This window comes from Erinaceus europaeus, chromosome 10, assembly GCF_950295315.1.
Source record: "Erinaceus europaeus chromosome 10, mEriEur2.1, whole genome shotgun sequence".
NCBI lineage: Eukaryota > Metazoa > Chordata > Mammalia > Eulipotyphla > Erinaceidae > Erinaceus > Erinaceus europaeus.
In genome coordinates this window covers 15,116,043-15,129,103 of record NC_080171.1, presented here as the reverse complement: position 1 = coordinate 15,129,103, position 13,061 = coordinate 15,116,043, and the positions used below count along the sequence as shown (strand labels likewise).

General features: G+C 47.9%; 1 protein-coding gene across 2 annotated transcripts in view; it reads right to left on the bottom strand.

Moving 5' to 3' along the window:
- SHB (SH2 domain containing adaptor protein B) overlaps positions 1-13,061 on the bottom strand; it is a 167,028-nt gene that overhangs the window by 56,652 nt on the left and 97,315 nt on the right. For both annotated transcript variants that reach the window (XM_007524116.3, XM_060199157.1), the window contains exon 3: positions 9,660-9,875. In XM_007524116.3, coding sequence (XP_007524178.2) covers positions 9,660-9,875 — 216 coding nt within the window. The remainder of the gene's footprint in view (positions 1-9,659; positions 9,876-13,061) is intronic.

Below are 13,061 nucleotides of genomic sequence, written 5' to 3'. Positions count from 1 at the left end.
GAGTGGGTGAAGCATCCCTTTGAGAAGTGTAGGTTTTTTAGGGGCAGGACTGCACTTTGAAAGGTAGGAAGCACTTTTGTTTCTGAGAATGGGTCATGGGAATGATCCTGAGGCATTTTCTTCCCCTGAGCTCTGGCCAGCATGCTGGTGGGTGAAGCCTGGAAGCATCTCTGGAGGTTTGTCTCCCCTGCTGCACACAGTCCACCATCCTCCTCCTCATCCTAACAGCCCCAGTGCAGGACACTCATGCTACAACTCCAGGTGTAACTGAGCTCGGGACCTCATGCTAGAGAGTCCAAGAGCCTACCCACTGTGCCACCTACCTCCTAGGCACTGCAATAGAAATTCTTACCACTCACCTGGACCCTAAACCCTCAACCCTCAAGATTTTACCTTTGACGATAGCTCCCCGCCTCTACATTCTTTGACAATTGAAAGGGGAGGGGAGATAGAGGGAGAGAGAAAGACACCTGCAGCTCAGCTCCACTGCTCGTGAAACTTTCTCCCCTACAGGTGGGGACCAGGGTCTTGAACAGGGGTCCTTATGCATAGCATCCGCTCAGCTGGATGTACATCCACCCAACCCCTGATATTTCCTTTTTATAAAAGACAGAGACAGAGAGAGTTAGAGAGACCGCAGCAAAGAAGCATCCTTCAATACAGTGGGGGCGGGGCTCGAACCTGGGCCGAGCACACGGGAAAGCCACGTGCTATCCAAGTGAGCTCTCTTTTGCTGATCCACCCTTGGTAATTTACCAGGCTCCCTGCCCAGGTTTTCTCCACTAGGCTAAACACACTCAGATAATAAGGACCCAAGGAGACAGTGGTGATCTCACCCATTTCCCATCTAGGAGTTCCACACCCCAGGCTGTAGGCCCAAAGAGCATTGTGAAGGGCACTGTAAGGACAGTGCAGTCCAGCCCGGCACCGCCCTGCCCCCTGGCCGGCAGCACCGATGGTGTGTTAGAGCGAGCACACATGCACCCTGACTTGGGTAGAGACTTTATTCTTCGTTCCTGAGCAGCCGTGTTTCTGGGTCTACACACGGGGCCACAGAAGCACTTCAACAAGCCCATCAAGCTGCTTCCTGGCACCACTACTCCACACTTCACCTCTGTGCTGGGCTGGAAACGGGAGCTCGCCTCAGGCTCTGTCCATGGATACAGGGAGGGACTGGTCACGACTAAAGATGTCCCTCCAGCACAGTTGAAAGCGTTTCCTCCTTCTGTGGCCTGGCAACTAAAATCTAGCCAAACTCTTGTTGGGAAAAACATGACCAGTATTTGCCGCAGAGCAGGACACAGTCAGTGACCAGGGGCTTAAGGAGGCAGACAAATTTGATTCCGGGTGCCTTTCACTGGCAGCTGAATGACTGCCCTGAATGGAACCCGGGGTGGTACTCAGCACCATAAAACTAAGTTAAAAGTGAGGGCTTGGGGCTCAGACCTTACTCCATACGGTCTGATGATCCAAGGTCCTGAGATCTTTTAGGGCGAACAGAAGGTATGCAGGTTGTATTCTACCACCACCTCTCATCAGGGAACTTTCTAAAGAGTTGATGTCTTATTTAACAGGCACACACATCACTCAGGAGTCTGGAGAAAGCAGATTCTGAGAACCGGGGAGCCAGCATAACGTCTATGCAAAAAGATTTCCACGCCTGAGGCTCCAACAGCGCAGGTTCAACCCCTTCAACTGCTAGCACCACCATAAGCCAGAGATGAGCAGTGCTATCTGGTAGTATAAAAAAATAAACTGGGGAGTCGGGTGGTAGCGCAGCAGGTTAAGTGCACATGGCGCAAAGCGTAAGGATCCTGGTTTGAGCCCCTGGCTCCCCACCTGCAGGGGAGTCGCTTCACAAGTGGTGAAGCAGGTCTGCAGGTATCTGTCTTTCTCTCCCCCTCTCTCCATTTCTCTCTGTCCTATCCAACCATGATGACACCAATAATAACTACAACAATGGCAACAAAAGGGAATAAATAAATAAGTAAATATTTTTTAAAAAATAAACTGTGACTTGCAGGTGGCTGGTGCAGGCAGAGGTAAGCCCCAACCTACTTTGCTGTCACCTCATGCCCAGGGTCCTTGGTGTCTGCAGGGTGCTTGCAGAGCGCAAACCTTTGGATGGCTTAAGTGCCCCACTGGGGAGAAGCACGACCTTTTCTTAGCTCCTCCTTCCTGTGTAGGCTGTGGTCTGCATGGGAGAGACCTCAGGTGATCAAGGATCTCCAGTCACATGAGACAGTTCTTGCCACTGGTTCCGAGCCCCCATTGCTCACCGCATGGCAGCTGTACCAGGTGACAAAACAAACTCTACATCAACAAAAGCAAGACCAAAAACCACATGGTCATATCAGTAGATGCAGAGAAAGCCTTTGACAAAATACAACATCCCTTTATGGTCAAAACACTACAAAAAATGGGAATAGATGGCAAACTCCTGAAGATAGTGGAGTCTATATATAGCAAACCTATAGCCAACATCACACTCAATGGTGAAAAACTGGAAGCATTTCCACTCAGATCAGGTACTAGACAGGGGTGCCCACTGTCACCATTACTATTCAACGTAGTGTTGGAAGTTCTTGCCATAGCAGTCAGGCAGGAGCAGGGAATTAAAGGGATACAGATTGGAAGAGAAGAAGTCAAACTCTCCCTATTTGCAGATGACATGATAGTATACACAGAAAAACCTAAGGAATCCAGCAAGAAGCTTTTGGAAATCATCAGGCAATACAGTAAGGTGTCAGGCTACAAAATTAACATTCCAAAGTCAGTGGCATTCCTCTATGCAAACACTAAGTTAGAAGAAATTGAAATCCAGAAATCAATTCCTTTCACTATAGCAACAAAACCAATAAAATATCTAGGAATAAACCTAACCAAAGAAGTGAAAGACTTGTATACTGAAAATTATGAATCACTACTCAAGGAAATTGAAAAAGACACAAAGAAGAGGAAAGATATTCTATGTTCATGGGTTGGAAGAATTAACATCATCAAAATGAATATACTACCCAGAGCCATCTACAAATTTAATGATGCTATCCTCATCAAGATCCCAAGCACATTTTTTAGGAGAAATGAACAAATGCTAGAAATGTTTATCTGGAACCAGAAAAGACCTAGAATTGCGAAAACAATCTTGAGAAAAAAGAACAGAACTGGAGGCATCACACTCCCAGACTTCAAACTGTATTATAGGGCCATTGTCATCAAAACTGCTTGGTACTGGAACATGAATAGACACACTGACCAGTGGAATAGAATTGAGAGCCCAGAAATGAGGCCCCACACCTATGGACATCTAATCTTTGACAAAGGGGCCCAGACTATTAAATGGGGAAAGCAGAGTCTCTTCAACAAATGGTGTTGAAAACAATGGGTTGAAACATGCAGAAGAATGAAACTGAACCACTGTATTTCACCAAATACAAAAGTAAATTCCAAGTGGATTAAGGACTTGGATGTTAGACCAGAAACTATCAGATACTTAAAGGAATATTGGCAGAACTCTTTTCTGCATACATTTTAAAGACATCTTCAATGAAACAAATCCAATTACAAAGAAGACTAAGGCAAGTATAAACCTATGGGACTACATCAAATTAAAAAGCTTCTGCACAGCAAAAGAAACCACTACCCAAACCAAGAGACCCTTCACAGAATGGGAGAAGATCTTTACATGCCATACATCAGACAAGAGTTTAATAACCAATATATATAAAGGAGCTTGCCAAACTCAACAACAAGACAACAAATAACCCCATCCAAAAATGGGGGGAGGAATTGGACAGAATATTCACCACAGAAGAGATCCAAAAGGCCGAGAAACACATGAAAAAATGCTCCAAGTCTCTGATTGTCAGAGAAATGCAAATAAAGACAAAAATGAGATATCACTTCACTCCTGTGAGGATGTCATACATCAGAAAAGGTAACAGCAGCAAATGCTGGAGAGGGTGTGGGGTCAAAGGAACCCTCCTACACTGTTGGTGGGAATGTCAATTGGTCCAACCTCTGTGGAGAACAGTCTGGAGAACTCTCAGAAGGCTAGAAATGGACCTACCCTATGACCCTGCAATTCCCCTCCTGGGGATATATCCTAAGGAAGACAACATATTCATCCAAAAAGATCTGTGTACACATATGTTCTTAGCAGCACAATTTGTAATAGCCAAAACCTGGAAGCAACCCAGGTGTTCAACAACAGATGAGTGGCTGAACAAGTTGTGGTCTATATACACAATGGAATACTACTCAGCTGTAAAAAATGGTGACTTCACCATTTTCAGCCAATCTTGGATGGACCTTGAAAAATTCATGTTAAGTGAAATGAGTCAGAAACAGAAGGATGCATATGGATGATCTCACTCTCAAGCAGAAGTTGGAAAACAAGATCAGAAAAAAAAACCCAACAAAAAACCACAAGTAGAACCTGAAATGGAATTGGCGTATCGCACCAAAGTAAAAGACTCTGGGGTGGGTGGGTGGGGAGAATACAGGTCCAAGAAGGATGACAGAGGACCTAGTGGGGGTTGTATTGTTATATGGGAAACTGAATGTTATACATGTACAAACTATTGTATTTACTGTTGAATGTGAAACATTAATTGTTGTATGCTTTACATTGGGTTCTAGTTCTCCCCCGCAAAGAGAATTAGATCAGTCCAGTTAGTTTCGCGGGCCCCGCCCCGAAGGAACCTCGCCAGAGTTCGAGAGGAAGAGTTCCAGGGAGAGGGTTCCTGAGTTCGAGTAAGAGAGAGTGCTTGCGCCACCGCAAAGAGACAACAGAGTTCTGTTTGGTGATTAGTTTGTCTTAGTTTATGAATCATTCTTCCTGAATAAAGAAATACAGCTTCCCTGCCCAGCCGTTGTCTCCACATCTCTGTTACCCGCCCGTGAAGCTAGCCCGGCTGGCCAGAGCCGCCGAAACTTTTAACAACAAATGGCGCCCAATGTGGACCTGACCTGCGCATCTCTCAGATAAGTAAAGACAATTTGGCTACCTATGCACTATGGCCTTCTCTTCTGCTTGTGAAGGGATCTCCAAAGGCCTCTGCTCTTTCTTCACGAGACTGTTTTGCTGTTTCTGGAACATTTATCTCTGGACCACTCTGTGGTTTCCACTTGCTCGGGCGAACTCAGAACAGCCAGCGGGAATAGCCAGCGGGCGGGAGGCGAGGCGCAGAGCTGTTGTTTCCACCTGGTTAAACAGCCAGCCAGCCGGCTGCGCCCAAACAACCCTGCGCACCACGCCCGCAGCCCCGCAGCCCCACAGCCCGCAGGAGCCCGATGCCACCACACAAGAGCCCGATGCCAACACGCAAGAGCCCGAGGCCAGCCCACAGGAGCTGGCTCTCCACCGCGTGGCGCAGGGCACTGGATGTGTGATCCCTCCACACTGCTCGGCCACTGCAAACAGGGCAGCAGACATGGCAGGGCCATGGGGCAGGGCCGAGGCGGCCTATCATGGCCGCCACCCCTGGGCACCTAGGCCCACACCTTCTACAAGCCTGGCCTGCCTGCCCTCTTGCTATGAATTCTGGAACGATCCTGGGCCTCCTGGACCCCCAGGATCCCTGCCGAAACTGGGCACACGAGATCTCCAGCTGCCGGTCCGGTCTGAAGGCAGACAAGCTGGAGTACACAGAGATTTGTGCAGAGATCGCAACCTGCAATTCCTAGAAGTGAAGCTGCGTGGGAAGCCACCTCCGGATGGTGGACCCCCCCCCCAACAACTAAGACAGTACAGATTTAAATTCATGTTTAAAATGACATGTCTTCGTAACAAAGGTTTCTCTCCTTGTGTATTAATGACCATGTTTATGTGTATGTTTAAAGTTTGGTAAACAATAACTTTAAGGCTAAATTCTTACTAGTCAAAGTTAAATAAAAAAGGTTTTCAACGTAATTCTCATAAAGATAAAATTAACTTACATTTAAAGTCTAAGGTAAAAATTAGTTAACAAGCAATATATTTTAACTAAGTTGGTCTAAACAAAAGGTTAAATAGACTTGTTGATATGTAAAACTCTCCACTACCTTCTCTATTAGAAATGGTAGATCGCACAATGGCTATGCTAATTATTCTCATGCCTGAGGTTTCCTTTCCTGACTCCATCTTGAATGGGTGTAACAAAAGGTTAAAAAGACGTTGTTGCTATGTAAAAGTCTCAAATTCCTTCTCTATTAGAAATATGCTAATAACAAGTTTTGTTTCATAGTAAGTAAATTGCAGCCAGCTGCCTTTGGGACTCTAGGCCATTACCCGCCCCCATGCAAATGCCCGTTGAGGCAAGTAGCCCCCCAGAGACAAGAAATGTTTTTTTTTAAGCTGATAAAGTTTAGCCCACAGAGGCAGATATGGTCCCCTCAGGCCTTCCCTTAACAGCACACTGGTTCTTGATACTTGCTTGCATGTTTCTCCATGTTTGTGCCAGTTTCTTTTTTTTTAAATGCCTGTACGATATATAGGTTTCTGTTCACCCCACACCCTTGATACTGTAGCCATTTAGTTAAAAGAAAAGGGGGAATTGTTGTATGCTTTACATTGGGTTCTAGTTCTCCCCCGCAAAGAGAATTAGATCAGTCCAGTTAGTTTCGCGGGCCTGCTTGGCCCCGCCCCGAAGGAACCCCGCCAGAGTTCGAGAGGAAGAGTTCCAGGGAGAGGGTTCCTGAGTTCGAGTAAGAGAGAGGGCTTGCGCCGCCCAAAGAGACAGCAGAGTTCTGTTTGGTGATTAGTTTGTCTTAGTTTATGAATCGTTGTCCTGAATAAAGAAATACAGCTTCCCTGCCCAGCCGTATGTCTCCGCATCTCTGTTACCCACCCGTGAAGCTAGCCCGGCCAGCAAGAGCCTCCGAATTTTAACAACAATTAATTATAAGAAATAATTAAAAAAAAAAACACTACAAGTTGAGAGAAATGTTGCCCTGTGGACACACATCAGCAAGCCCAAGAGGCAGTAGGGAGGCCTGTGGGTCACATGGCTCACGGACAAGATGGCAAGGTTTGAATTGGCCCTTGAAGCTAATGCAGGATCCCCCCAGCAAGGATACAGAGGGGAAGGGGGCACTGGGGCAGAAGCAATAGGATTGGCACGGACCACACCTCCCCCAGGAAACTGCAAGTTGTGAGAGAGCTAGAACACAAATGAAGGGGTGGGAAGCAGAGTGGGTAGGGTGGGAGTGGAGTAGGCAGGGCCTGAGTTTGTAAAAAGGGGGGGGGGGTCCAGACAGAATGAAGCTGAAGTCAAGAACAAGAACAAGAACTTTAGTTTTGTGACTTGCAGCGCAGTAAGGGTTAAAGCACTCACTCGATGTCTTGAATTTTCTTCACACGTCTGCAATTCCAGATGCACAACATTTCTTTGCATTTGGTTTTCACATTTAGCATAAGCAGTTGTCATAAATCTCTTGTCTACATCTCTTTTCAGTGGCTGTCCAATGTTAAGTTTCACCAATTCCTGTGTGCTGGGCATTCAGGCTAGTCCCCATCTTTCATGTTCACAAACAATGCCTTTTCTGACTTAGCTCATAACCTTGGCAAGGATCCACGAGATTAGAATCAAAGGGTGTGGATGCAGCCTTAGACTTCAGGCACACGTGGCATACTAGCAGAGGCTGTGGGAGAGAAGCTTTCATTCTGTGACAGAGGCCCAGACTTTAGAAAGCAAAGCTCGGGCGGGGGATACAGCATAATGGTTTTGCAAACAGACTCTCATCATGCCTGAGGCTCTGAGGTCCCAGGTTCAATCCCCAATACCACCACAAGCCAAAGCTGAGCAGTGCTCTGGTGTAAAAAAAAAAAAAAAAAAAAAAAAAAGAATGAGAGAAAGGAAGGAAACAAAAGAAAGAAAACTAACCTGGGGGGGGGGGTTGGGCGATAGCACAGTGGGTTAAGCGCCTGTGGTGCAAAGTGCAAGGACGGGCATAAGGATCCCGGTTCCAGCCCCTGGCTCCCCACTTGCAGGGCAGTCGCTTCAAAAGCAGTGAAGCAGTTCTGCAGTTGTCTGTCTTTCTCTTCCCCTCTCTGTCTTCCCTTCTTCTCTCCATTTCTCTCTGTCCTATCCAACAATGAGCAACATCAACAAAAACAACAACAACAAGGCTACAACAACAAGGGCAAGAAAAGGGGAAAAAAATGGCCTCCAGGAGCAGTGGATTCATGGTGCAGCCACTGAGCCCCAGCAATAACCCTGGAGGCAAAAAAAAAAAAAAAGAAAAAGAAAAAGAAAAAAGAAAACTAGCCTTCAAGTAGGGAGGAGGAGAGGTACCTGTGTCAGTTAAGGGGCTCTTGGCCAGGGGAATGGTCAGCTTGGGTAGACAGGATGTACCTCCAGTTTGTGCTGTGAATGGGCTCACGCCCAAGCTGGGACAGAAAGTACAGTAGCCCTGGCTGCCCAGAAGCCACATAGCCAAATGACTAGATAAAACCACTGGGCTCTATCAATTCCAACAGGAGGGGGCCAGGTAGTGGTGCACCTGGTTAAGTGCACATATTATAGTGCGCAAGGACCCGGGTTCGGGCCCCTCATCCCCACTTGCAGGGGAAGGGCTTTGCAAGTGGTGAAGCAGGGCTGCAAGTGTCTCTATTTCTCTCTCCATCTCTATCTATCCTTTTGACTCAATTTCTCTGACTCTATCCAATGATAAATAAATAAATAGTAAAAAAATCCCAACAGGAGCCACACTAAAGGCTGAATTAAAAAAAAAAAAAAAGAATTCATTTATGTTGCAGAGAATACAGATTTCAGAGGTCCCGGGCAGTTTTTTCATTCAGAGAGACCGAGAAAGGGAGAAACAGCATAGCAGCAGAGCTGCCCTGGTATGTGGCATTGAGAACAAGGGACAGAATTCAGCTGTGTGCCGCTGGATCAAGTCTGGGGTCTCACACACCTAAGTCCTGCACTTTAAGACTGTGCCCCCCACCCCACACACGTTGAAAGATTGAGTTTCTTTCTCTCTCTCTCTTTTTAAATTTTAAACATTCCATTACATATTAATTTCACGAGACCGAGAGAGTAACAGAGAGAAGTCAGAGCAGTCCTCTGGTACACGTGACACTGGGGGTGGAGCTCGGAACCTCAGGCATGCAAGTCCGATGCTCTTTCAGTCAAGCTATTTCCGCAGCCCCCAAGACTGGATGTCTTCTAGTTTGCAGTCAAGTTCCTTCCGGGGCCAGAGAGACAGCTCGTGGAGTAAAGTGGGAGCCCTGCCAGATACACGCCCCAGGTTTGGGGCCCAACGTCACACGGGAAGTACTATGACACCAGAGGAAGGAAGCTCAAGTGGTGTGGTGGGGAAAAAAATGACCCAGGGCAATGGAACTGCCTTTCAAAACAAACAGAACAAAACGAAACAAAAGCTGCCTTCTGAGATCTGGCGGCTTGGTGTCAGTGAACTAAGAGGATGACCAGGTAGGTGATAAGAACATTTTCCTGTTCTTTGAACACAAGGGGCTGGAGGAAGACCTAGATTTTCCCCTCGGCCTGGACATTCCTTTCCTCATCCTCCTCATCTTGGCGGGTTCTGACTGCTCTAGAAAAGACACAGCCCAGTCAGATCTTCAAAGCAAGTGCTAGAGTTTCCTGAGTGCCCGCTGGGCCCCTGCACACGCTCCCTCTCCCAACAGCAAGAGTGACAGCCCCGCCCCTTACCTGCCAGGGCCGGGATGGTGACCCGGTTCCACTCCCACGGCTGGTCGTACTCATCGGCAGGCCTGTCATCATCCTGGGGCAGCTTGCTCTCCCGTAGTCGGGGGCTGACTGTGCTCTCTGAGTCGGAGTCCACGCTTGGGCCCTCAGGCTCGTAAGGGGTGTCATACAGCTGGATGCCCTTGTGCTGGGACCGCACACTTTCTTGCCTCTGAAATTCTGCAGGCACAAAGGAAGAAGACAGGTGTGACACCTGGGGCCTCCTACTACAACGCGGAGGACAGCACCCGGTCAGCCCCTTCTCTCTCTGCTAACAGTTCCTCATAAAGACCTGAAGCAGCAGACCTGATAGAACCAGCACCCTCGCTGCTGCTGGCCCTTGGAGCATCATGGTTGGCACAGGCCAGATGTGAACACCGTAGTCCAGGTGTGTCCTGACACCTGCCCAGAACAGGCAGGACCCTCACTCCTTACTTACAGAAAATGGTGGGTTCCCCCCCCCCACTGGGGCAGTGCCCTGTCCTCTGAAGCACTGAGCAAATTCCAGAGACTTGAGAGGTAAGGTCCAGCTTCGTGTGTGAATAAGGAGGAAAGGCTCATGAATCCATCACTCCTGGTGGCCATTTTCCCTTACCCCCTTCCTTTCTTCCTTTCTTCCACTGTTCCTTTTTTTTTTTTTTTTTAAATTTTTTGATAGGACAAAGAGAAATTGAGAGGGGGAGGGGAGACAGAGATGGAGAGAGAGTGGGGGTACATAGCATAATGGTTATGCAAAGAGACTCTCATGCCTGCGGCCCCATAGTCCCGGTTCAATCCCCTGCACCACCATAAGCCAGAGCTGAGAGAGACACCTGCAGACCTGCTTCACTGCTCATGGAGCTTCTCCGCTGCAGGTGGTGATTGGGAGAGGGTCTACCGCTGAGGCTGCTCTTGGGAGGGCCACTCTTTCCAGGATGATGGCAGGCACCGAAGTCACTGTAACCACTGTGCAGTAAGAGGCTCAGGGTGAACCTGAGAGGGATACTGAGGGGGTGAGGCAGGAGGTGACACAGCTGAAGTGATGGCTCGGTTAAGGCACAGCGGCTCGGAATGCTCTGTGGCGGGGCCAGGGCAGCGCAGCTGAAGAGAACATACCTGGCACCTGCTTTTTTTTTTTTTTTTTTTTTTTTTTTTAACGAGAGCACTGCTCAGCTCTGGCTTATGGAGGTGTGGGGGATTGAACCTGGGACTTGAGAGCCTCAGGCATGAAAGTCTCTTTGCATAACCATTATGCTATACCCCCACCCGGCACCTGCGTTTTTATGCATAAACTTACGTTTGCCCCTTTAATTCTCCCTAAGAGTACGGCACAATGGCTTCAGGTACATTCACACCTTTGTGCTCCGCCACCACTGGACATGGTCAGGACTTCATTTTCCCAAACTCAAACACTACATTCTCCTTAATAGCATCCCTCTTTCAGCCCCTGGCAACACCCCACCCTGCTTTCTGTCTCTGTGAGCTGAATTCCTCCTCAGTACCACACACCAGCGGAATCATCCCATCTCTGTGCTCCTGTGCCAGGCTGATCTTACTCCACATAATGTTTATCAGGTTCTTTCACACTACAGCCCATGTCTGAATTTCATCCTTATCTCTCTCCCTCACTCTTTCTCAAAGATTGAGGCAGAGAGGCACAGGGAGAGGGAGAGGGAGAGGGAGAGGGAGAGGGAGAGGCCAGAGCACCAAAGCTTCCTTCAGTGTGGTAGAGGCTAGGTTCTGACCTGGGTTGCGCACATGGCAAAGCATCGCATTAGCCAAGGGAGACATTTCACTGGCCTGCCTCCCCCCCCTTCTGAATTTTACTCTCCCAACCCCCCACCGTCCCTCCCTCCCTTTTTTTTTTAAATTTTATTTATTTTCCTTTTGTTGCCCTTGTTGTCTTTTTGCTGTCGTTATTAATGTTGTCATTGTTGGATAGGACAGAGAGAAATGGAGAGAGGAGGGGAAGACAGAGAGGAGGAGAGAAAGACGGACACTCGCAGACCTGCATCACCGCTTGTGAAGCGACTCCCCTGCAGGTGGGGAGCCGGGGGCTCGAACGGGGATCCTTATACCCTCCCTTTCTTTTTCCCCTCCTATTGACTCTCATCTCTTTGTAAGGCTGAATAATGTTTATTCCCTGCCTACTGGTGCTGGGGCACTGAGGCTTGATACACAGAGGTGAGGTTGTGCCAGCAAGCTGCCCACACTGACTCTCAGGGGACTCTCCAAATCAGAACTCTAAAACCATCAAGCTATGGTAGGAACCCACGACAGTACTGTGTCGCAAGGAGCAGCTGGCAAAAACACCCAGTGACTTTCTTCCTTCTGAGCAAGAGCACTACTTTCACACCAGGCTTCCTGATGGAAGGCTAGCTCGTGGAGATGCCAACAATCTTAGCCGTGACCGCAGACCCACGGGTCTCTAGTGCTGAGATTCCATGACATTCTGGCATTTCCTGGACTACTCACACACGAACTGACTGACTTCATCAAGTTGTTTCTGGGCAAGACCTGGGCTATTACTCATATATTTGTGTTGCCTCACTTTGGAGAAAGCAGAGTCATGTAAAATGAATATCCACGTCTCATAAGTCATTGTCCTTTAGTGGAGATGACAGGCATGAAAAGGATGAGAAAGAACAAAGTCAGCCAGGTGTGTACCACTTGCTTGCTGTGAGGCAGGCACAAGACTCACTCTGCTTTGGTTGAAATGGCAGATGGGTAAGTACTCGAGATCAGCAATGCGATGCTATGTCTGGTAAGAGTAACATTCTCGGGAGCCGGGCGGTAGCGCATCAGGTTAAGCGCACATGGCGCAAAGTGCAAGAAGGACCAGTGTTTGAGCCCCCGACTCCCCACCTGCAGGAGAGTCGCTTCACAGGCGGTGAAGCAGGTCTGCAGGTGTCTGTCTTTCTCTCCCCCTCTTTGTCCTATCCAATAATGACGACATCAATAACAATAACTACAGAATAAAACAAGGGCAACAAAAGGGAAATAAATAAATAATTTTTTATAAAAAAGTAACATTCTCTTTTCAGAGAGAGCAGGAAAAGGGAACAGACCTCTCACTAGGTGGTTCTAAGGCCTTAGGAAAAAATCCTAAAAATCCACTTTTCTTTGAGAAGTCACATACTCAGGCAAAACGCATCTTTTGTTGGGCCTCATGAATAAACCAGGGTCATGTATTAGTTTGGAGAATGTTATTACTTCCCTTTTGAAGGGAGAAGGTAGGACATGTCACTTTATAGCTCTGAAAGTACTCCAAACCACTTACAAACTCTGTAAATCACCGCCCAGTTACGTGACCTTGCTGTGGGGTCACTGCCATCATTCATTCCACTGCACACCTAGTTCTAAGAAGTACAGTCTGGGGGCCGAGTG